Source organism: Lepisosteus oculatus, chromosome 10, assembly GCF_040954835.1.
Source record: "Lepisosteus oculatus isolate fLepOcu1 chromosome 10, fLepOcu1.hap2, whole genome shotgun sequence".
Lineage (NCBI taxonomy): Eukaryota > Metazoa > Chordata > Actinopteri > Semionotiformes > Lepisosteidae > Lepisosteus > Lepisosteus oculatus.
The window spans coordinates 35452679-35479568 of NC_090705.1; the positions used below are offsets into that span (position 1 = coordinate 35452679).

A 26890-nucleotide genomic window follows, 5' to 3' on the forward strand; every position below is an offset into this window, starting at 1 on the left:
AACACAACTGTACATTCAGGACTGTTTATCTTTAGAAATGATATAACCCACCAAGCAACTTCATTCATTATATAAAACAAAACACCTTGACTTATAATGAGTTACACTTCCTGACAATGAAAAGAAATGATACTTAATGAACTTCAATTAAAGAATAGTGTATGTTTTTTATAACAAATATAGTTTTAATAGTGTGGCATCCTTAGAAAAAGAAAAAGGAGCCTCAAAATTAAAATTGAATAATGTTAATCATTTACAATCTCTCAAGATCAATGTAAATACTGCATTTAATCAAAAACCAGTCTTGTCTTATTTTAGATATGAATTCTGATACAGTGGCAGGACTCTCTATAATTAAAAGAAGGATACTGTACATTTTAAAGAAGGAACATAGTTTATAGACCACTTCACCCAAGGAAATATTTCATTTTTGCATTAATCAGGAGATGATTTAGTATGTTTGTCCCCTTCACCTACACACTCCTGGTAGTGTGTGATGAATCACACATTATAATAGTGATCAGGACACCATGAAATTGGTTATAATTTGCAAGAAATGAAAATCCCTTTATTTAAAAATGGTAACTGTCTAGAATTAGCACAAGATGTTCATTATTTACCTGAAAAACACCTAAGATGTAGATTATGTTTCAGTAATGTTTGTGAAATTCTGTATAACACGTATCACGTTTCCATTTTTAAGATTTGTACAAATGCTAAGAGTTACAGATTTGCTAGATGGTGGCCATATACCTGTTTAATTTCATTTTGCCGACCACATTTGAAAATATGTGAATTAATCAAAATTAAATTATTAAGAACCAGACTCTTTCCATTTCAGAAGATTTCTCTTCTATTGAAATTTGGCATTTTCTTTTATTGTACCGTATATTCAAATAAAATATTAAATCTTGTTTCTTGAATTTAAATTAACAGGTAATTACAGGAATCATTCTGTTTCCACCATATTCTGTCTATACTCAGAAAACAAGAATATACAGTACAGTAATGTAAACTTACGTTGTTATGTCCTGGTTCCTATTATTGTTGAAATGTATACTGTAGATTATTTTGGAAAAATATACTGAATAATAATAATTGCTTACACTTATATAGAGCTTTTCTGGACACTCCACTCAAAGCGCTTTACAGTTAATGGGGATCCCCTCCACCACCACCAATGTGCAGCATCCATCTGGATGATGTGATGGCAGCCATAGTGCGCCAGAACGCTCACCACACATCAGCTATCAGTGGGGAGGAGAGCAGAGTAATGAAGCCAATTCATAGATGGGGATTATTAGGAGGCCATGATTGGTAAGGGCCAATGGGAAATCTGGCCAGGACGCCGGGGTTACACCCCTACTCTTTTCGAGAAACGCCCTGGGATTTTTAATGACCACAGAGAGTCAGGACCTTGGTTTTACGTCTCATCCGAAGGACAGGGAGACAGGTTGTTGAGTGTACAAAACATTAGGGACAACTTCCTAATATTGAGCTGTACCCTCTTTTGCCGTCAGAACAGCTTCAGTTCCTCAGGGCATGAGCTCAACACGGTGTCAAAAGAGTTGCACAGGAATGCTGGCCCATGCTGACTCCAGTGCTTCCCACAGCTGTGTTGAATTAGCTGGTAGTGGATCTCTATTCCTAATGTTCAGTCCATCTCATCTCACAAATCTGGATGGATTGAGATCTGGAGACTGGGCAGACCACTGCATTAAGATTAATTCATTTTCATGCTTGTGGAAACTGGACAATCTTAGCCTTGTACTGTATATTATAGTAGTTGTCTAGAACTACTAATTACACACAGACTGAGGCCACTCAACTAATTGTGTGGCTTGTTAAGTTACTTTTGCGTACCAAAATTAATGGAGGGTTGCTGTTGTAAATACTGTAGTTTGAATACTTAAGCAATAGTGAATAATCTTTTCATTGTACTTTCATTTTATTTTGTTCTTTCTTTTAGTTTTTACCTTGCATGTGTGGGGTAGGTGGTCCTTATTAAGTCACTATTAATTGCTACTTGAAAGTATCATGTCCATGGGTTTTAAAGCAACAAAATGTGAAAACTGTACAATAATACTTTTGCAAGGTAATATAGTAGCTTAATTTAAATATTTTGGTGTTATTCTAGTTTTTCATCATGCTTAAGAAAACCGTTTGAACTGACCAATTCCTTGTAGTTTTAAATATGCCGCCAGAAAAAAAGAGCTGATCCTTCCAGGAAGTCCTGATTTCCTGGTTGTGTATTGAGAGGCATTACAATTTTTTATGTTGGAACCAATCCCATGGGTTTTAATTGTTAATGCCTCATGGTATTGTAACGCAACGGGGGTTCAGGCGGGCACCCTTGCCGCATTAGGTCGGCCCCCCACTGTCGGGGGCTCAAACCTGGGACTCCCGCGTCACTCAACAGGGACCCAGCCCGGTGAGCCAAAGAGATCTCTCTACAACCCAATAGCTGTAGTCCTGCTATCACAGGGAAGGGCGGTGACGTCACCGATCTCGTAATCCAGCTCTTACACAGTGCCTGTCGGCCGTAAGCGTTACAGTATATAGTCACCTGACCAATCACAATTATTAAACTGGTCATATGATACCATACAGAAAATCATACTCATTATTTTATGAGGAATGTATTGGGAGAAATATCAGTGATCTTGCTTTCCTCTTCACACAGTGTACAATGCTTAAGGTAACATTCAGCAGTCTACTCAAGAAACAGATGTAAGTCTCATTAATGTTTATAATTGTGATAACATATTTAATCTGCAAGTGTCCACTTGAATGTATTATAATATATCTACAGTATATTATATAGCCCGATTTTAAATTATATATGGTAATATATTATTAAATACAACATACAATTTCCCTCTAATAAAAAATGTCAGCTATACCTAAACATCTGCAACCTAAAATAGCTCTTACAGTCAGACACATCTCACCAGGTCAGAACTCCAGGTTCCTAGCTATTGAAATTCTTATGGTCAAAGATGCTTTTTCTCAAAGTAAACCCCAATTTGGAAAATGCTCCCGCCTACCTTAAAGGTATCCTCATATGACAGACTTATAAGAAATATATTTTCACAAAATGCCAAGCTTTAATTTATAGTGTCCATCCTTGCACTCTCTAATGTTGTTTTTTCTTCTTTACTTCTGTAGCTAGTAGAAACTATTTAATTGTGACTTTTATCATGTCTCATGTATACAGACTGTTACAAACTGTCTTCCATTTCAAGACAAATGCATTGGATAGTAAGTGTTATCAGGACAGTGGTCAAACTGGGTAGCAGCGGGGAAAAACAGTCAATTTATAAGGCAATACAAGACCACATATCTTGAAAGAAGTACTTTACTAGTTTCAGAACTATTGATTGAGGAAGGATAATCAAAGTGCTTAGCTTCGAAACGACTGGAAACACTACTTGTTTAACTGCAAAATGTGTAGAGCCTTAGTGATGTTATAACAGAAAGGCTCTAGAGTGAACAAACAAAAAATCATAAGGTTCCGTTTATTGGGTTATTATTACTGTGTTTTTTTTACTTACTTTGGGAAACTGTTTGACAGGAATTAACACTTTCTGTCCCAGCTTCATATTCTTGTTGATCACAACGTCAATGAACTTTTCTTCTTGTTTGCCTTCATCTTTCTGTATTTTTTCAATCTCTGAAAGAGGAACATAAAACTGTTAATCAAGCACTGTGGAATCATGAAGTGAAAAATGTCCATATTATAGTTATTTTAAGTGAATTTACGAAAGGGTGACCTCAGGTTTGATGCAGAAAATTATACTGTATTCAGCATGTGATTCATTAATATCTGCTTCCACAGTTTAAAAGAGTAACTGAAAGCCCCAGGGATACAATGAAATTGAATGTTGAATAACTTCAGTCAGCAAAGTCTCAAAATGTCACCTAAGCTACTTCAATGAAGCTCACCTAAAAATAAATATGTAACCAATACATCAATCAATGGCACAGTGTAAAATATCTCTTAATAAGGAGGGACTGTTATGGTCTACGTTTCAAGCAATGAAGCTTGACAAATAGTAATATTTCAATGTTTTTCAAAAGACAGGCTTAAACTTAAAAAAAATCATTATTTGTGCAGACGTAATAAGGAAAAAGTTTTCATTTAAATTTCCAATAAAACATAACTTTCATAAAAAACATGGCAGACAAATATTGTCCCTTTTTTGCTATTTTGTCAGTATTTGAAACCTCAATTTTCTTATATTCAAGATCAAAATGTTCTCATTAATATCTGTTAAATTCGCAGTCTGTGGAATTTCTGACAATTTACTGCTTTTGACTACTCAACTTGAGTTCATTTAGTCAAGCTGTGATTTAATTGGAATGCCTAAAAAATCAGACCTCCCTCAAATTGCACTTCCTTGGGTGCTTAACAGTTCTGTGTCACAGATTTAATTATTAAGAATTTCCGTGTCTTGACTAAGTACAGTATGCTTGCATTTCCATAGAGGTTTAGTATCTAATACACTCCGTGTCACATTATTTGGATTTCAGGTCTTGATGAGTTTTTTTTTTAATTGAAATAATTGTTTAATCCTAATTAGGATTTGTGTAGCCCTGTGCGATCATTATATCACTTACTCACACTACCAAACATAGCTGTGCCAAGCAACACAACCATAAAATAACTGGTGTCTACATTAAGGCAAAACGACAGACACAGATGGGGAGGGGGGGAAGGTAATTCGGCCTAGCAAGCCTGGTAGTTTATTAGCAAATCGATTTCTGGAAAAACTGGCCCTGGTATAAGATGGTGTGTGTTTGTGTCTATCTACCCTGTGATGGATTGGAGTCCCATCTAGGGTATACCCTGGCTTGACCCATTGTTTGCCTAGGTAGGCTCCAGCTCTTCCTCAACCCCGAATTGGAATAAGTGGTTAGAAAATGGATGGTGGATATATACTATGTATACAGTATTTATTGTACTGGGTGGTGGGGCAGCTGAGTGTCAGAGACATTAGTACTTCCCAGCAGTTACCTTATTCTGAAGGTTTGAAAAAATGTGTATAGTTTTGCTGTATTTACATATACATAATATCCCTATGTACAATTCACTCAAGTAAACTAATTCACTAATAGGTAATTACTGCAAGTCAGCCATATTGGAACATCTGCATTCAATAGTTACAGGACCATTCCTAGCGGTCACTATGCCAGCCTTAATGAAATGGATCAGGGGCCAAAATAGTTTTCAGGACAGGATAGAGTAAGGAAAAGCCAGAGAACAGAGGGACATCATCCTGCATTCACAATCCACCATTATCATCAATACCAAGATTGTGCCATTTGAATTCATCTTTTGAATCACACTAGTAGTCAGATTCTGTCCAGGTAGACGGAATGCATTACAGGGCATACATTATGTAAACCATGTCTGATTAGATAACCTAATATAATATTGCTAAAATATATGGGTGAAGCATGATTATACATTTTATTTTCTTAATACATAGCATCCTTAGTTGCAATCCATGGGGCAGTTGTCAAAAACACACATTGTCTTTGCAACAACATAATCCTGTAACTGCAGATGCAGATCTTCATCTCATGTAAGAGAATCAAATCACTTATAGCCTAGCAGAGTGACAAATATTAATAATATATGCATTTTAATTTTTCATCTTATTCTGTTAAATCCAACATAAAGCTTATTTTATCCCTTATCTATTAAGAGTACAGGCAGAATATATTAAGCAGTGCAATATAGTGCATTTAAACTCAGTACTATTTCCACAGGTGCTCAGGCATGGCAGCCTCATTAAGACACATGGAAAGAAAAATGTAATATTTTCTTTAAATCAGTATAACAGATGTGTATTAAGATAAACCCTAAAACCATCCCAAGGGGTAAATCATCCAGTTTAATGAAAGTTCCTCTTAATATTTCTGCATTATCAGAAAAGCATGTAAAAACACAAAAAGAAATCTAGTCTAAGGAAAACTGTAAAACCTGTTAGACCTCTCCCCACCTTTGAATTCCAAGTTCTGTTTACATACTGTACATTTATCCTTAACCTAATTCAAACACAAAAATGCTAACTTGTGTGTTTCTAAAATGATTTAAACATCTTACTGACTGCTTGTTTTGGAAAATAATCCAATTTTGTATACCAAAAAATGAAAACAAAAACAGCCGAATCCCTGAGGGGATAACATTTGTAGTGGGTCGCTGCCCCACAATTTTTGTAATGGAAGAATATGAGAGTTACAAAAAAGCTTAAAAACGGCATTTATTAAGGATAGTTTAAAAAAGTAAAGCAAAAGCAGTAGATACATGAACATCAACAAATGCAGATAGTTTAACAAGCTGTCCAGACAATTATACAGCTATGGTGGCATTTAGGACAACAAATAAACTGAAACCTATTACGAAAAGCAAGGGAAAGGCAGTGATAGAAATTTCACAACAAACAATAGTTTCCCTAATATTGCCAGGACTTTACTGAGTGCATTGTACTGTATGTATCCCTTCAATGGCAACACTTTTAAGGGCATGTTTTGTATCATGTATTCCAAAAAAAAAAAATAAGATTATAAACAATAATCTATAATAAGCCACATTCATTTAATGTACAGTTTTCTCACATTTTCATTTGGATCATTACATTGTTCAGTCCTCCCTTTTAACTTAAACAAAAAAAAAATAAAGTGTGACAAATCTTAGGCTTAAGTGCAATGGCTCAAAAAGGAATTAGAAATTTGTTGTAAGGACATATGATGCCAAAATGGGGCCAAAATAATTTATTCAATTCAACTTTTAAATTCAACTTTATTGTCATTAAACTTACACAGGTGCATAGTATAACGAAAAGTGTTTCTCATTAGTCACTCAGGTGGAGTATATAAATAGGACAGAAGATAAGACAATAGACAATTACACAATAGCAATAACAGTAACATGTAATAACATAACATAAATAACATGTAATCAAAACTGTGCAAAATTCCACAAACAGAGAAAATATAACAGGACAAAAACAGTGCAAGGTAATTCTTGAAACAGTGCAAAAATAGTATGGTTAAAAATAGTATGGTTAATTAATAAATTATAGTATTCAATGATTGAATGTATCACTAGTTTCCTGAATAAGGGACTGATTTGTAACTTGAGGCATTGTGGGTGGACAGTCTGTTAGCAGTGCAGTGAGCCAAAGACCATGAGGTACAGTAGAGCAGTAGTAACATTAAATCTAGATCTTTTTGGTGACTAGTGATGAATGCTGCCCAATTGAAAACTGACCTTCCAAATGGCTAGTATTTCTTCACAGAAGACTTCTTGAAGCAGGTGTGAATCCAGAACACTTTAAAACTGTGAAATCTCTGTCAGTAGCACACCTTTACAGAGTTTAGCAACTTTGAAACTTGTAATTGTGCATGTCTCTAATTTGTTTGTTTTAGAGACAAAATACTCTGTTTACAGTTTACAACTAAGTCAGCTAGGTGGAAGTTGTGATATTTTAGAGAAGATTAATTATACTGTTTACTGAACACTATTTTACTATTTTAGACAATGTCAGGTAGTACTGGAAGACATATTGTTTCACCTTTTATTATTGTTGATTTTTTTATCATTCTTAAAATAAAATAATACATTTACATTTTCTTGTCTGTCTCTCACAACACTACAAGTTGTAAAATACAACTTAAAATCTTGTGAAGTTAATATAAGAAAACATCAACTGGTACAAGTCACACTCCTCATTTTTACAAAGTATGTTTTTTATTTGCTTTTTATCACAGGATACCTAAGATTAGATACTGTACATTTTATTCCACAAGTATCTTGTTACTGTCTTAGTTTCCGTATATCTTTGCCTAAAATCCACCATGGGATTCTGGAATAATGAAACTGTTGAAGGATCTATTCATATAAATCATATTATAAAGATCTATAGCTCAATAAGTTGATTACAGTGCAAAATTAAATATTGCTTACATCTAAAAATTGCAAAATTATATTTGGCATAAAAGACTTTGCCTCCAATTATTGAGCTCTGCATCTATCATGAACATATTAAATGAATATTTCATTAGTGTTTATCTTTTTGCAAAATAAATTTAATGATGTCAGTATCAGTGACATAAATGCTATGTAGTACTGTATAAGTAAAGATGTTACACCTTACTTTTTTCTCAGGTTTTAAAAAAGTATTTTAAAGGGTGCTCCTGAATTTTGGTTGGACCTTGCTGCCCAGAGACCATTGGCTGAAAGTGTGCTAATGTATCATTAAATATGATAGGATTGTTTTTAAATGAAGGTACAAAACTGGCTAGAAGCCTCCAGGGCTGGATTAGTTTAAAGCTGTTCAGGGGTTTTGTTGATATAATAATATCTGTGTCTTGTCAGGTGCCTATGTATGTACAAGTGTTAGCAGTGAGGCATGCATATATGTATATATTCTCCCTTTACTCAGCTGTTGACACTAAAACATTTACAATGTGAAGAGAGATGGATGATGACAGTGTGTATTCTAGATGGCAATGCAGACTGCCACTCTCCTACGCTTCTGCAGGAGCAGTAACAGCTACCAATAGTGATTTATAATTGTCAATTCCAAAACATCAATGGTGAGTCATGGTGAATAATTGGTTAGTCTTAATTAGAATAATAGTAACAGCAATTAGAGTTGATAACTACCACAACAGTTGGAATCTCAGTGGAAGTAACTACTTATAAATTCAAGCTCAAAAAGAACAATTATTTCGATCCTGTTAAAGTCACAAAGACACGGTCAATAGAAACTAATATAATATTGAACATTATATATTTTTAAACTCCTTAGTGACTGAGCCAGCCACAGCTCATCATATTTGAGTACTTTGTTTTTTTTATGTGCATTGTGCCTTGAATGCCTTAAATTAAGCAACATGAACTTTTATGTGCAAAAAAGTCAGAGAAAAACAATAACTTTTTAAGGATATGATATGTGGTAATACAAATATTTCCTTAACAGATTCTCAGATATATTCAGTTTTTGCTGCCTACATAAATAGAGTAAAGTTCCTCATCATAACATGTTAGTGCCTTTTTGGGACCAATGCCACCAACTAAAAACAAACATCAAAAACAAACATTGACTCGCACGTGAGTTTTCTGTCTAGGTCTGAATATATTGACTGCATGTTTTCTAAGAGAGGGGAAATGTTTCTGGTGTTTTATACAATAATCTGTTTTCGTTCTCCAGCAAAAACACATTAAATTTGTATTGACAGCTGAAAAATACATGTGTGTAATGGTGGTGCACAGCAGGGGTTATCCTGCTGTCTACATTTCCATCGGAAATGGAATCACTTAAGACAAGCCTTGTGATTTAGAGATTGCCATTTAAAATTTATAAACTGCAGAGATTTAAGGGATTACGTATGACTTCCAGATCAGACATGTGCTCAAGATTTTAGTTTTTTAATGGTTCATTTAACATTTGTAATTTCATATCATTAATTTTTTAAGCTCTTTGGAAGGGATTTTGGTTAAAAATCTTTACCCCACGGTGATGCACTGGTTGTCTAAAAAATACATTTACAACTTTCCACTCGTAATTCTCAATTTGTGAGCAGTAAACTTTCCGTTCATTTTGTAAAGATTGTTTAGGTATTGGAATGAAGTGATATAAAAATAACATAATAAATAACACTGACTCTTATTGGGTTTTATTCTTTGAACATGACATTTTTGAAGCAAAATTAGTTTGAACCCCAAGTACTATAGTTCTTAATTTTATGAAATGGTGATAATTTCCACTTTATAAAACTTCTGAAGTGTTTAATTTGATATTTCTTCTACTGTTGTGTAACTCAGAAAGGAGTATACACAATGCAGTACATATGTATCTGCAGCTTATTTGTATTCATATGCAGGTCTTACATTATACAAAATAAAAAATAATTTAGATAGTTTTAAATCCACTGAACACAATGTACATACTGTAAGAATTAAATAAATAAAAAGACATGCTAATATTACAATTAAGACCTTGTAATTTAAATGTCATACATTTCTCTTGTAAAAAAAATAGTTGAACAACAGATTGAAAGTTTGTTTTAGCAACCTTTACTTTGGAGTTCGCACAAGTTTTTAAATGACTAGATTGGGACTGACAATCTATTATAATCTGAAGAAATACAATAAAAAGTCTCAGAATTTTGCAGATTTGACTGCCCGCGTAACTGACTGAAAACACTGAAATGTTAGACTGAAAAGTTGAGCGAGCATCAGTTAGCCAGGGTTCTTTTTGCTTTGAAAAGCTGCTTTGCAATAAAGGCAGTGAAAGGCAGTGTTGAATATATAGCAATTCATGATGTGAAAGGCTCTGACTGGAGGGCAGGTTGGGTGGCTGAAGCCTGGGACCCTCATTTAATATAACAAGATGCTCAGCTGTTCATTGGGAATCAAAATAAATGCAATGAAGTGACAGAAAAACAATAGATATTATGTAAATTCTGACAACAATTTCCCCTAAAACAGGGTGATCACAGGAGTTTATGATAAATGCAACACTTTTCAGCACTGGATTTTAAAACTGCACTTAAATTATGACGAATTTATGGATTCAGCATTAGGCCATTGCTGAGATAAAAGTATATATTTAATGACTGCACACAGTAAAATGTGTAATTCTGAGCAGCTGTAACAATTTAACTGTTCACACTGACCATGGGTTGAAATAGTGAACACCTAATCCCTGTTACACTTGTATGGACCAATTTTAAAATACTGTCTATATACGGTATGTACATAAAACAAAATATAAAACAATTAAAATATAATTCACTAAACAGCAATAGAATCACAGTCCTTGTGCTAAAATTAGTCATTTTCTTAGATAATGAATGCACAATTAAGTCAAACTAAACATATACTTTGCATATTGCCACATGTGGCTGCAGACAAAACAGATGTGTATAGATACTGTATATATAGATGGGTACAATATAGTTCCCTCTTTTGGGGAAAAATGAAAAAATGAGTAAAAAACTATTTTTTGACATGGACAAATTCTGTATCTCTAAGATTAGACATACTGTACTTCCTGAACTTTCATTCAGCCCCTCCAGTAAACATCAGGAAAATATATACTGTATTGCTGGCACCCTTTTTTGATACGACCCAGAAGGTAATAGTGGGATGTGCAGGGTATTTGTTCATGAGTAGCTGTAAGACAGATTTGATCTCTTAAGAGTCGATCTTAATATCGGTGTGCAGTCTGTTTTTGATTCTAACCTCCTACTCATACAGACCTAATAATGTGTGCCAGGTCTGAAATATTCTCCTTTTGGTCTATTATCTTGCTCTTCTGTGCAGTTCTTCTGCACTTCTTTGTGCTCTCCCCCTAGTTTTGCAACACAGTACCACCTCCATCTTTCCCACACACTGCACTATTTATATAATGACTTTATAGACACTGCCTGGTTTAAGCATTCCTTTGTTTCACCATGTAATGAGATATCTGACAATGTTAGCACTGTTGAGTGAATACTTTTCTCATATTAAGAACCTTCCTGATAGGTGCTTGGTAATTTTATTTGGATGTGTTTCGGATTTATTTGTGTGGTAATGTTTGATACCTCTTTCACAATCTGTATGTGTAGTTTGAAAGCAATGTCTTACCTACAGTACAAGTACAAAAAGAAACGAAAAGGCAATTTATTGTTTTTTTTTTTCAATTCAGCATTCTTTCCTTACTTTTGACCTTTAGAACATGTAACACTGGTCAAAGAACAAACGTTTAAAAGCTCCCTATCTTTTTTATTTTAAGCAGGGCAGTGAATTACATAGTACTTTCTATGAAAACCTTCCCATGAATCTGAAAATTATTCATTGGGTGACTGTTTTCTTTTCCATTTGTATCACTTATTCTTCAAAGCATACTGTATGTCTGGGGAAAAAAATGGTCAGGTAAATAATAAATAACATGGCAACAACCTGGTACTATTCCCTCCCTTTTGAGTCTACCGCCAGAACTCTTAATTCTGTGCTTTAAATAATTATAGGTAACACCTAAAAATAATAAAATGATTGAATATAGTATAAAAACAATGCAAACTCAAAACCTCAATACATGATAATAAGATACAATCAGTCACATCGCCAAACTCAGAATGGTTAATTGATTTCAGACTCATAAAACCTTGTTGGACTGTAGCTCTTGGTTTAATGATGTACTGTAAACCTCCGATTTAAGGTGTAGCTAAGCTGGTATTTGACAAATGTACCCTTAACATCGTTAACTTCACCAGTTCTTTACCTAAATGAATTATTTGCTTAATTGGGCCAAGTTAACTTCAAATATGAAAGTGTATTTTCATTATTAATAAGAGCAAATGTGAAACCAGCCCCAGTGTGCGATTTTCTTGTTCAATGCTAACAGACTTTGGTGAAGAAGTTTTTGTTTTCATGTCATAGTGAATAGTTTCAGGTTTCTTGTGTCTGGGCCTAATGGCCTGATAATCCTGTTCTTCCTCCTTTGACTGCTTCTCAACGATCATTCTGATAAACCCCATCTTCAAGAAAAGACTCAACATGTCCTACACAGTGGGGCATCATTTTTTTTTCTGTACAACATCACCTACGCATTAAATGGTGAGAACAAGATTTTTACATTTATCATCTCTTCAGTAAATTAGTCTTCTCCCATCTGTAATAGAACATCTTTTGCCTCTAAAGACCATTTCCCTCATCTTTCATCTTACAGTACAATACATTTAATGCTGCTTCCCCAAGCCTGTTAGCAAAATACTAAATTGTGGATAATACAACAGTATTTTGAAAAGGATACACCTTTCCATTATTTATCTAATTAGACATGTCTTCTAAATCCTGGTCCTGGAACATCACTGTTTTAAGGTTTAATTCAGATGAGAGCTTAATCAGTTAAGATTATTGAACCCATAAATGAACAAATTAATTTCTGTTTTCATACTAAACTAACAAATAACCTTATTTTTATGTAATAGTAATAAATACAACTCTCTTTCAACTTGGTTTAAAATGATTATTCTTAGTTAATGACAGGTATGCTGTCTCTGTTTTAGTGTTCCCTACACTATAAATAAATATGATTATTTTAAAGGTTTTTCACTTTTGAACTGTTTATGCATGTATGTTGTCCTGGATCCACCTATTTTAAAAGACACTGTTATGTTATGCCCTGTGGGGCATCACAATATGTCCTGTGAGCACAGTTGTCCTTTAAAATGGGTTTGTCATACGTGTATAGGGTAACTCATGTCAAAATGTCTTTCAGAATTGTTATACTTTAGTCCACAGGATTAATACTCGTCTCACCACCACCTTGTAACCTGATCTTCTCGGATCAATTGCAACAAGTTTGTCATTTTAGTTTAGTGCAACATACTATGTTGAGTACTAGCAAGTATCTCAGGATCATCCCCAGCAGCTGTATGCTTAATTGCAATGAAAAACTATGCAGAACAAACCTGAATACCAGCTGACCTCATTCTAATACAGTACTAGGGATTAAATGCTGTTCTACAGGGCAGAAACTGAAAAGGGAGCTCGTTGAGAATATTTCTAACCGATAACATGTGGGCTGTCATTAATGTGTACAGCATACAGTATACTGTATGTATTACTTTGTCATATACAGTATAGCTGAATGCTAGTGATAATTTAATGTTAAAAAATAATTACATGTATAGTAACAAGATTGTAGATGAAGGCACACAATTAGCTATGAAATATTCTATCAATTTCAATGCACCACGAAGTGCATGAAGCTGCTGTTAGATGCTATTTGAATTTGTGGCATGTCGTGTGGCATATCACAGTGGCATTTTAATTTTCATTTTTAAATGTTACAGAGGCACACTTGGGACACTTTAGATGCTTAAAAGAATACATTGGTTATTCATTTTTTATGATGGGAACAGGCTACATTTATGTACACTATGCTATAAAGGTAAACCTTACAAAGTTTCATTTGTTGCACATCTTAGTGTTTTCTAGTTTATATTTGTGGATCTTGACCATTTGCGGTAGCTGGGTCTCTGTAGTTTTGATAATGACCCTGAGTTCTTGAAGATGAATCTATTGGAGCCTCAACTGCCAAGGAAACTTTCTTTAATATTCCCTTATATTTAACTCTATAAAATGACACATTTTATGGACTTGTTCCTCAATAGCCCTGCAGCCCTCTAACAGCCACCATTGTGGAGTCCCCACATAATAAATAGCAGAACAAATACTTAAGTGACGCCTAGATGTGACCACACTTTCGATTCAAGTCCTGTTTAGTTATATGTATTTGCCAAAATTTCTGTTCTCATCCCTTTTTAGGAATATTTAACTCAATGTATAATCTCAGAACTCTGTATCACATACTACACACTCTACAGTTATTAGTAGGTGTAATACTGATAAAACCAGTCATTATGATTAGAACATGAAATGTAGGTCTATTTTTTGTGGTTGGAATACAATTGTATTTGAGTATTACAATACATTTCACAGCAAACGATTGTTAATATAATTATGCATTAAAGATATTTCAGTTATAGGTTCCTAATACATCTTTAGTCCCATAAATTAGTATCCTGAAGGCAGCAGCTGCTACTTTGGGTTTTTGCAATTTAGAGAAAGATGGTGACTACTTTCAGCAGCTAACTTCACTGCAATTGGTATAAATCTAACATACAAACTGAGTACTAATCACAAGATGGTCCAACAGCATTTATGCATATGAGAAAAGAAGTAAGCCCCCAGTATTATAACTGGGGGACACTGCTATAGGAGGTGCTATACTTCAGATGAGCCCTCAAATTAAAGGCTTAATGACTTGATCATGTTAGATCCCATTGCAGTTTTTAAAAGATTAGGGGTGTTAACCACATTGTACTAAATTACACTCTGATCTTATGCAATCTGGACCTCTTTAAAGCTCCTGCTTAATTCACTTGGTGAAGCAATTTCACACTTCTCTATTTGATGTGCTCTGCAGTAACTGTGGGCACATAATGGCTACTATATTTTACTTATGTGGGTGATGCAGTTTAGTGGTGGATGAGGTGTGTCCTTTTCTGCATTTCCAAAGTGTTTTGAGATCCTTTGGAATGAAAAGCACTACATTTATACAATAAATTATTAGTATTATACTTACTGCAAAGCTACAAGAAGGTTCCTGTGATAGACACAATAAAAGAAAAACAAATCAAATCTACAGTTCTGTACAATAACTATTTTACCAAACACCAAAAAGAACCTCTCCTTGAGATCCTTAGCCACACCTTACTGTAACATTGTGGTGGAGCCTGTTAGCCTAAGCGACTACTAGGTTTCTAATAATGCATTTATTAGCTCTGTGTGACCAACCAGAGGAATTATGTAAAGTAAATAGTGCTGAAAAGGACAGGACATGGATTAGGTAAAAAATATGGTTTGCCTTTGAAACAAAAACAGAAGAAGATACTAGATCCACTGAAACAGGAAGCTAACATATGTTCATTGCAGTATAGACATTATTCCTGTGCCAATAAAACCCAGACAGAGAAAGAAGGAATTTATTTTCCTCTGCTAATTAAAAAGAAGGTCATGCTCTGGTGCACCCAATTGAACTAACAGCATTTAGCTGGTTGGTTTTTAATTAAAAAATAAAAAGAGAAAGTATGCATAATTATTTTACATAATGTAGTGCTTCAAAGAAAATCCAAAAGAGCACAAAAACAAGCTTAATGTTTTCAATACCCCAAAGTATCACATGAGCTTGCAACAGTATGTAGTGTTCATATCACAAACTTTGTATAATTAAAATTTGTATATAAACTCAAAAGCACTAACACATCGATTCCTTACAGGTTTGAGTGATATTCTGACTTGCTAAAGTCACTTGAACTTGGCTTCTTAAAGTACCTGTAAGTGAATGATTGAATTGGTTGTATGAGCCAATATATTAGTAATATTGTAATACTGGTTCTCTAGTAACAAAATATTTTACTTTCCTGTAAAATACATTCCTGTATTTCATATTTATTGTCAATAGTCATTATAATTAGTAAGGGAACAAGTAATAGGTTTATTCCTTGCTGAATAGAGAAGAAAGAAAACACACCGTTTTGGCCATGGAGCCTTCATGGATACTATACTGTACTGTATGTTACATACAGTTTTGATGGTTTCTCTGTTCCTTTAAAAATGTCACATTCTTTACTCATAAGAAGATCCTATTTATTGATCAGTAAAGAAGGACATTGATGACATTGGGCATATTGATATTAATACAGCTGATTTTAACAGTAGCAAGGTGAACTATAACATTTGAAATTCTTGAAATGTAAAGGAAGAATGGTCAGTACAAAACCTAGTATAATAATTCATAGATGAATTAGCACACTAATGTTTTATATTGTTAGTTAAGTACATTATTATATGTAATATCTTGTTATAAGGGTTATTATATGTGTGAATATGATGGTGTAGCCATTAAAAAGCTGAAGTGCTTTTTTTCAAAAGCTGAAGTAAAATGTTTCACTGTTGCACCAATGCCATATGAAACAGAGCATACTTGAAATCATTCAGGATTACCTCTCCATTCCAGATCTGTATTATGAGAGTTCCTCATTTGCATTACTGCTTTCATCAGGTTATTACATGTCAGCAGAGGTCAGTATCAGTTTCTTATTGAGTGTTGTGGGCTTGAATTTAATATTATATTATTGACAATGGATTCTTGATTGAAATACCTGTACAGTATCTTCAAAATGATCTTTCCTTCAAGCACTGACTGCCTCCCTTTCCACGATTTCTCACATTTCTTTAGGTCTCAAAGGGATTGGCCCATGTCTGTCCTATTCTTCATGTTGCAAGTTCTCCTTTGATTATGTGACTTTGAATGTTGGTGGGCTAGTTTATTCTGTTTGGAATGTACGTCAGTCTGCCGAGCGCAGAAAACCTCGCCCTTGTGATAAACACAGTAAGATCATCGATTCGTGACCTGGTGTTCTGTGGTTTAAAATTAAAGTATTTCTTTGCTGGCATTAGTGATATTTGTCACGCAGTCTGTTGAGAGGTACTGTATGAACACTTTTCTTCAGTTTATCATTGAGGCTTGAATTTACTTAAATTCTCTTTTGGTTAGCTGCTCAATGCTTCAGCCTTAATTTTCCTTAGGCATTACTTCTTCTGGAGCTAGTTTGATAGTCTTACAGTAATTGAATGATTAAAGCTGTGTCAGTCCAGCAGAATGTCTGTTACTACTCTGGTAAAGAAGACATCTTTGTTATTTTAGAGTTACTCATCTCTTTCAAATGTGGCATTGAAGTCTCCAAATAGATAATGACGTAATATAATATGTATTTACACCTGTCCTACTTTGGAATAACTTAAAGAATCTGGCAAAGCTGGGCATAGAAATTGTCCTTGGAAATATTGCCTAAATCTAATTTAAACTGCTTTGGTCAATGTAGAAGAAACTGCTTATACAAATTGTACAAATTAAGAATATTCTCCTTAAGATGAGCCAGATAAAATGAGGAATAAGTGTTAAACTAGAATAGCAATAACAATATGATAATGAAGGCCATTATCTTTCATAATGAAGGTACAAGAAGTCACTATATATATATGTTTGAAGAATTCTCCACTCATATATAAGTAAGGGACCACTCAGCAAACACATTCTAAATCTACTCTTCCCCTGCAACAGTATTTGTTCTCTCAATGTAGGATACCCAAATGATTGTTTTAAATTGTTTGGACATAACTAGCCTATATGAAATAGGCTATACTGTGCTGTGCATAGCAAATACAGTAGAATAATTCACTCCTCATAAATTATTTATTGTTTTTCAAAAGATGATATATTTTTAATCCAATAAAATTTTATCTAAAATTTATTTTCCAGTGATTTAAAAACAGGAAATGCAAGTAAAGAGCAACTTTGATTTTTCAGCTCAGTTAGCCTGGGGTGATGCCTTATATTATATAACTCGTATAGATTGCTCATGTAGTAGCTGAGGGTGTTTCTCCAGTACAATACAGTAGTGTATTTCAATGATACACTATGATAATGATAATGATAGTAATTGTATGATAGCAGGACATGGCACAAGTGACACGGTAACATACATTACATTACCTATGTACCTTAAAAACAAAGAGCACTATCATGACAGCTACCTCCAAACACTGCACAAATCAGTCGCAGAGAAAATCTAACCACATTATTATCACAGAGTTATTTAGAAATTGAGAAGACCATGGAAAATATACATCAAAAAGTAACCTAAATGTTATGTTTTTTTTTTTTTAGAATGTGTCTAGACTCTCAACAGCTACCTAATTATGAGGAATATATCTACTTTTAAAATATTTTCTGGTTTTCATTTTGTTTCATAAGCTATGAGGAGGACATTTGCCCCCTTGGGCACTGTAAGCTTGAACCCACTGATGAACCAGTAGCATGCACTGATAGGTAGCAACTGAGGTGGAAATCACAGCTGCTCTAGGCATTGCACTCTTAGCAGAATTTTCCTTTCTTCATTTTATCATTACTGCAATTTAAAGACTGACTTTAATGTGACTTTTTTAGACAAAAAACCTTCTAGCACCAGTCATGTATACAACAGTGACAGGACATGATTTCTAGACTGCTACCTTGCTTGTGGAATTTCAGCAAATACTTGCTTTGATAGTTGGACAAAACCTGATTGTGCTCAAGAATCTCTGAAAGAGCAATTTATCACACAAACGATGGATGTGACAAAGTTCAAGATATTAGTGGTCACACACTATGAATCAGTTGAATAATGCCTCACTGTTTTCTTTCAAGTGAAAGTTTAACTCTTGGCAAAGAACACAGATGTCTGGTTAGCTATGCATACCTTTTCTTACTAATTATGCACTTTGTGTTTGTTATGGAAACAGGAATGATTGTATACAGCACCAGTAAATAGTAAATATTATGACACAGATGAATGAAGAGCACATTATAAGCTGTTGTATACAATTAGTCAAATAGAAACAGAAACATGATACCTGCTCTGTTAACATTAAGCTAAACTGTTGCCCAAATACTAGTTTAAAATTGAGAAGAAAACTATTACAATACAATATCCCACTGTATTAATTCCCTTTAAGACCAGAAATACACCCTATTTCTCTTCTTTGAAAACCAGAGTGGAAATATCTCTATTTAGAAATGTTGACTATTGTATAAATCTTATCACATTTATCTTTCTTTTTGCTGCAATATTCCTTTTGTTTTCATATCCACTGCTATTTTACAAGTTTATCAACTTTATGATGTTCTAGATAATTGATATCAATTTGGATAAAAAGTAGTCTTATTACAAACTCTTTTGCCACTTTTTACATAAACCAATTTGAGTTTTCACCCTTTACCTACACTATACCTGTTGAGCTCACTAAACTCTCAGATTACATCAAGTGTTTTGGCTACGTATTTTCTTCAAAATGCTTGCTCATTCGGATTTAAACGTGGAGATTGATTTGTCCTGTCTAACAATTTCCTCTGTTTTTCTCAACGTGGACTATTTGGTTGCTCTGGCTGTATTGTTGGCTCATTATCATGCTGGTGAGTTGCAGTCTAATAAACATGGAAGCATTTTCTTTTACATTAGCAGACAATGTGTTTATGAAAGCCTCAGAATTCATTTTTTTTTCCTGTCATCATTAGCTATAACATAGAAGCGTCAATAAAGAAGACTCAATCAGTTCCAGAGGAGGCTATGCATAACCAAGACATTACCACCAGCATATTTTGCAGATGAGGTGGTATTCTTATGAGTATCTTCATTTCCTTTCTTCATACTTTAGCCTTTCCACAACTTCGGGAAAAGTTAACCATGATCTCATTTGTCAATAACACTTTGTTCCAGAACTCTCCTGATTAATCTTTTTATGTCTCATGAAATTGTAATCTGATTTTTCTGTTCTTTGTGCTGATGAGAGGTTTACATCTCACAGAGATGAGTTTTTCACACGTCTACAAAACTGTGGATTTTGATGTTTTCGCTCCTGCAGTCTTCAGCTTCAGTTCATTTCTCATTTCAATTTTCTATAATTTTGTTTAGCATTTTGGAATGTACCTGTAAACACTACAGTATTTAAATTAAATAGATTATTATAATGATAATCTTCCAGTGTTTTTAAAAATGTATTGAGTTAATAAGCATCAGTAATAGTAGCAAGGTGTACTGATCTTTAATAAACTGACTTGTCCCCATTTTTGTGGATGGGGGCTGTATTTGTTACTTTCCAGTCCAGAGGTGATGTTCATGTTCTCCGTCATGTATTTTCTAACAAATATTAGAAAAAATAGCTCTGTATCACTTTTTGTAGGAAGTGCTGACATCTACTGTATAAATTTTCTGATAATAGTACAGCATATATTGTTGAATAACACAAAACATGCCCACAAAAACAGTAAAGATCAGTATTTTTTTAAACCGAGAACACATTTAATTAGGAGAGTTTGCTGTAACATTGAAACAGAAATAGAGGCAACATATTGCAATTTTATTGTAGGAACAGACTGGAGCCATGAGCTGCAGATTTCAATTATCAACTATACATTTTCCTCAAATCTTACAGTGACATTTTACAGTGCACTAAATTTTTCACATTGTCAAGGTAGGACATTCAGTTACTCATCACCTGCAAGGCTTCTTACAGTAGGGTTTCTCCGGGCATCAGTGCACACAGCTGCTTCAGCTTTAATGCAGCCGCACAGATCAATAAAAACCAGCGTGTCCACTTTGTGTAACCTAAATATATGACAAAAAATCTATTTATTGTATTCAACAAGAGCAAGGTGTATTTGTTTCTTTTGTTTGCCTTATCGCTTTTATTTTTGTACACATCTATAGATTTCCATGACAACAGCACACGGTTAAACATAAACATCCTACATAAAATAGTGCACCATTCCTGCTATTTCCTTTAGGTGAGACTGGAATTATATATAGTCATTGCAGGTTACTCTTTGTTTCTGACACTAATTATTAGTAATCTCATGGTCTGTTAAGGGAGAGATTATATGCAGTTAGTCGAGAGGTTCTGAGATCTGTTTCTACATATTGCAGTTTATCAAATAAGGAATAACTTAATTATTTAAATGTTGCCAAGCATTAAGAAAGAATTGAAAAAATCAAGGACCATTTGCAGACAAAATAAATTAATGCTCCAAAAATATTGACATACACACTCTCACACATTTCGAAATACTCTGCTTCAAGACGTCTTAATATGACTTTGGTTCTTCAGTCACATTTTGAAGGTCAAATGGAAAAAGAATTTGTCTTTCCCTAATCCTGAGATTACATTCTGCAGTACTCTGTTCCTTGTGCCAGCCAGGCTCTTCACTAAGGAATAATGAGCCAATGCATGATTGCAGCCTGAGATAATACTCAGGATTAAGATGCCACACTCCCTGGTTGGGACTGTTTTATTGTTACATTAAGTATAGAGCAAAATAGACACAGCAGACTATTCTCAACATATTCTGTTTTCTTTTTATTCTAGTTTTTAATTCTCCATGAGCACTGTGATAACATTACAATCTTTTTTGCTTTTGATTTCTTGCTTTTCTTCCATGACATTATTCAGGATGACTATAGAAAAGTGTTATGAAACTATTTGTTTCTTCACAAAGAAATGAAAGGGAAACATGAGTTAACAACGGTCAAAAACAGAGACCTCAATCTTGTAATTATAATTTGTAAAAGTATATAATGAAGTTGAATTTTAAACATTCTGCTTGCATGAGATTGCTTTTTACACAGCCATTCCAAAAAGCAATTCTGGTTAACTTTGAAACTACTTATTTAGCGCATGTGGTAATCGACAAGCCAAGCAACAGCATCCCTGTTCACTTTGTGAAGCCTTCTGTGCCAACCACCATGTTGTCAGGGGATTATCTTCAATGATGGACTGCAAAGTAATAATGCAAGACCCGAGACAAATAAATTGGTCTCTTACCGGTTTAAGATATTAAATATAGAACAAAAATGACCACACAAAGATATCCTGTTGCCATTTTCCCCTTCCTACTCAGAAAAATATCACAGTGTCATTATTTTGGTTTTACCAGAACCTATTATGATTAAAAAAATGTGTAAACTGTATAAGCAAAAATGCTAATAGTGTATACAGAATCAAATAGTTCCGCCTTTTTTTTTACCATAATATAGATTTTGCTTTCGGAGGCTTGCTTGAAGATGTCAATTTCCCATTTTAAACATGCGCTTGTCCAAGAGTGCTCTCAAAATTAGACGAGTACCGATTGTAGTTGAGACGGCACATAATGAATTATACTGTAATCTTTGAGATGTCAAGAAGCAACTGTTTGGAATCAACAGAAGATTGTTTTCTTTCAAAAATGTCTCAGAGCATCAACACCATTCTTATTTAAGATAGCCATACTGTTGTCCACATGCTACTACAATGATCAATCAGTAAGAAATGATTTAAAACAATGGCAGCACCAAATACCCTGCAATTTATGATTTCTTAGAATAACAGTATACAGTACTTCCTCCTGTCTACTTTTTACATGTTACATTTATTTAGGGACCACATTTTCATGATACTAAGAATGATAGAGTAGCATGTCATAATGATATCCCAATTTCAGAGAACTTTATTTAATTTAATTCTTACTGTAGGTGGATGTCATAATTTACTTAAAAACAAGAGAAGTCTCACATCATTGGTAACAGTCAATTGATCAAGAAACCTTAAATATTAATTGTTGACCTTCATTGTTGATTGACTGATGATTTACAGATTTAATCTCATTTATGACTTCTTGTCTTTGCTGATATAGCAGATGATGTTCACATTGACTTTGTTTTAGTCTCATGTCGTTCTTTATATATTGATATTTCTGACAAAATAATTTGGGGGCAAACAACTTCTTCAGTTTTTTAGCCCTTTAAAATATGATAGTGTAAACATTTACCATTTTTCTTCATTTGAAGGCTGATTTCCTTTTAAATAAACCCATTGTCAATTAAAAACCCTGAGATTCTATACTTTGTAGGATGTGAGATAAAGGAAGCAGTGGATTTACACCGGCTTAAGCGGGATTTGTTCATTTAAAAAAACACATGAACCATACATCTGTGTCTGCATTAATAATATTGCTGCCCTCCTTAAAACTCAAATAGAGAAGACAATGTTTTGAAATATTTGTAGAGAAGGAAAAAAAAAGCTCACAAACCTGTCAAACAGTAGGCGCTATTGCAGTATCAGATAACAGTGAAGCTACAATAGAAAATGTCAATCCTGATTCTCAGAGGAATACTATAAAAAATTCTGTCTGCAAGGAGAGGCTTTCTGGGCTGGGCGAAAAAGTGTAGGGTGACCCTATTTTATTTTTTATACATGCATAATGTGTTTTGATTTAATCTGTGATTATTTTCAATTTTTTGAGAAGATATTTCTAGAAGGTGCTAGAATAATATTGCAGTACACATTTGTTTACTTCTTTAGACTTATTTGAACCAAAAATAGAATGATCAGACCATTTCAAACACTAACTGTTTAGTTTCTAAAAAATGTGATTTTCGCGTTTAAACTCTAAACAGTAGAATTGGCTGTATTTCAGCAAACACATAATACAGAAAATTTCAGAGATAAATTGTAGTGGTTAAACAGTTCTCCTGAGTCCCACGACCATTGAAGAGAATAATTTGAAGTTTACTGGATCAATTGTAGCTTTGGTTGTTAGTGATCAATTGCCAAATTCCCCCAGGCCATGGTAGACAACATGTATTAATTCCTTTTTTTTCCAATTTTCTTAGTTCCTATTAAAAAAAAATACTGCTCTTAACCGTCACACACAAGTTCTGTTTGCATTGTCCATCTTTTCTAAATTACAGTTTATTGGATTATCCAATAGTGTTTATTGAGAAGCCATTCTTTTAGGTTTGATGAATGCCCAACAAGTAATCAGGTAGTGTCTTCCTCCATTTATTGTATTGATGTTGACAGCTGTAGGATAAGGGCCACTGTTATTTGTTGGAATTTGTTGTTTTTTTTATATATTATGGCATATTTTCAGCATCTTGGACTCGGAGAAATGCCATGGATAGAAATTCAAAGTGTCACCTTTACAAAAGCTGTGTGAAAAATAGTCACTGGCATTAATTCACCTTATCCCAATCCACATCCTACCAAATTCCAATGGAATTCTACTTTCATTAATGCACAGAGATTAAGGAGTTCATAATGGAATTATGTTATATTAAAATAAAATAATAAATTCAAGATGCTGTACATTTGTAACTGATATGCATCATTATATTATATAATCAAGTGATAGTTTTGAATTGCATTGTTTTAGTCTAAAAATATATGCTACATAGCTGAAGCAATTATGTGCAAACGTTATCTGAAGTTTTTTTTATGTGTGCAAAAAGCATACATGACTTTATGAGGTTGGATATTCAGGTATATGCCTCCCTTGTATAATCATCATTACAGTCCAAATTTTAAGCATCAGATCATCAGAGTGTATTTTTCTGCTAAGCCATCCTCATCTTGTTGTTCAAGAGACCTCTGTGGCTTGCCAATGAAGCTATATGCTTGCAGTGTTATCAGACAAAACCCTGTCTGTCCTCTTACACACATCTCAGGAGGATGCCTGTGCAATCCTCATCTGTCTTGTACTAGTATGAGGGTACCAATAATAAATTAAGTTGATTAAAATGTAGTAATGCAAAATAGCAATGATTCTACATTAGTGATTCTAAATTGTAAAAAAGAAAATGCAGGAGTAACCTGACTCCAGTAGGAAATTCTTTTATTTTACATTTTGGATTAATATAGGACTTATTTTACTTATAAACTATACAGTATGTTGCTACTTCAGAATTTGTGCTGCTCACAAACTTACACTGTAATTACCAGTTGACATTCGGTTTTTGGTTGAAAGAGGTTATGTATAATGCAAAAAAGAAAGCATGCCAAAAAGAAAGGCATATTAAAAAGAGCAAATCAAACCAACTTTCAAGGATGATGTTTTAAATATCAAAATATAATATGCATATCTTTTTATGCACTTTAATGCAGTAGTTTGTCTCTTTTTAGAAATAACTAATTTTTAAAATATTCAAACACAAGATCCTTCCATCTCCTATTGTGCTATGTCTGCGGTGCTCTGTAAAAAACTGTTTATTATCACAGTCTTTAAAAAAAACAATAGTCACATCAGTATATGAAAATGTGAAGCAGCTGTTGACAAAAAGTAATTTGGATATAAAAAAACAGCCGGAGATTTTTTTTCCCAACATGTTACTTCTGTTAAATTATCCCTACACCATTTGGTTAATAAATTAACTTCTTATATACAGTGAGTATTAATTGCATTTGGATTTAAAAATGCAACATAGCCATTAAGAACAGTTATCAGCTGCATCATTAACCAATAGAAAATAGTGTTATTTTTTGTTAAATTTGGCAAATGGAAGGACCAGAAATAATATCAGTAAAAGATTTGGACAAATGAATCTGAAGTTTGTCATTACAATTTGTCTCATGTTTTCCCCTGTGCTCTATCAAAGAAAGATATGTCCTATGAACAAAATATCCCTCGCTAGTCTGTCTTGTAATTATTAATAAGAATTGTTTTTCATTTTGATAATCGAAAGGAATATTTCTGGCTTCTTATTTAGAACCCAAAGAAACTTTTAACTTCATCTAGCATAAGGGACATTGGTGAACACAGTTTATAAAATGAGAATTCTATAGAAACAAAGAATGTTACAAGTGAAACATGGTCATTCAGTGCAATTGTGTACATTGGTTGCCAGTAGGTATTTGATTGAGGTATCTTGTACAGCCATTTTCTTTAATGGGGGAATTGACTTCTGCCATATGGCCTGGTGCTATGTTCCAGATGCCTGTGACACCTGTTGTAGAGTTGCCTCATATTCTCCGTACTAAAGACACTTAATTTCCTTTTCTCTCCTAAGGTTTTAGTTTGTCAATAACTTTCAGGATTTTATCAATCTTGTGTCAAGACCCCTTATAATCTCCTTGATTTAAGAGAAAAGAGACTCAGTTCTATAAAACTGTTTATGTAATTCCTTATTATTCTAATGAAGCCTAACTAATGCATTTCTTACTTATGTTAAGTTCTGTTTTTAATTGATATTTTCCATGTATTTAGTTAGCATTGAGGTCACTGATGACATGACTTGTTGATTCAATTTAAAGATATTTTATTAGCTTACATCAAGAGAACATAGATCACCTATTTATTCTACTAAAAGTAGCAAACTTAACAATAACAAATGCAAGCAAAACCATGGTATTTTTATCTACCAAAGTGAATAGACAAACTTCATCGCTTATCCAAACAATCATAATGAATGAAGAAATAAGCAGTCTTTGCTGTGGCAGCATGTTGAAACAATTACCTACAGGTACTGATAAGAGATGATACTGTGCACTGTGGGAACAAAGCAATTAATTAAAAAGTATGAACAGTGCTTAACATTTTTTTTCTGTTGACAGAAATATTCATTACGAAAGTAGTGTTATTTATACGAAATGTTACTGATCTGTCAATTCCAAAAACAAGTCCATCAGCAGTGCTAGACCAGACTTTGCGTTCTGTTGCCCCCAAAGTGTGGAATGATCTTCTAGCTCATACAGTATCAGATCTTGCAAATCAGTCCACAATATCAAATGCTGTCTTGAAACTCACTTATATACTCTAGATTTAATTAGGTTTAGATTACTGGCTTAATTTGCGATGAAGTGCTATCCATCCATCCATTTTTTAACAGCTTCTTCCATTTCAGGGTCTTGGGGTGGGGCCGAAGTCTAATCCAGCAAGCAATGGGTGCAAGCAGGATACACCCTGGACAG

General features: G+C 33.8%; 1 protein-coding gene across 3 annotated transcripts in view; it reads right to left on the minus strand.

The window, feature by feature from the left end:
* khdrbs3 (KH domain containing, RNA binding, signal transduction associated 3) overlaps positions 1-26890 on the minus strand; it is a 149914-nt gene that overhangs the window by 75667 nt on the left and 47357 nt on the right. For all 3 annotated transcript variants that reach the window (XR_011190769.1, XM_069195143.1, XM_069195142.1), the window contains exon 2: positions 3555-3673. Coding sequence is in view for 2 of the 3 variants with exons in the window: in XM_069195143.1 (XP_069051244.1) it covers positions 3555-3673 (119 nt within the window). In the remaining variant the exon portion in view is untranslated. The remainder of the gene's footprint in view (positions 1-3554; positions 3674-26890) is intronic.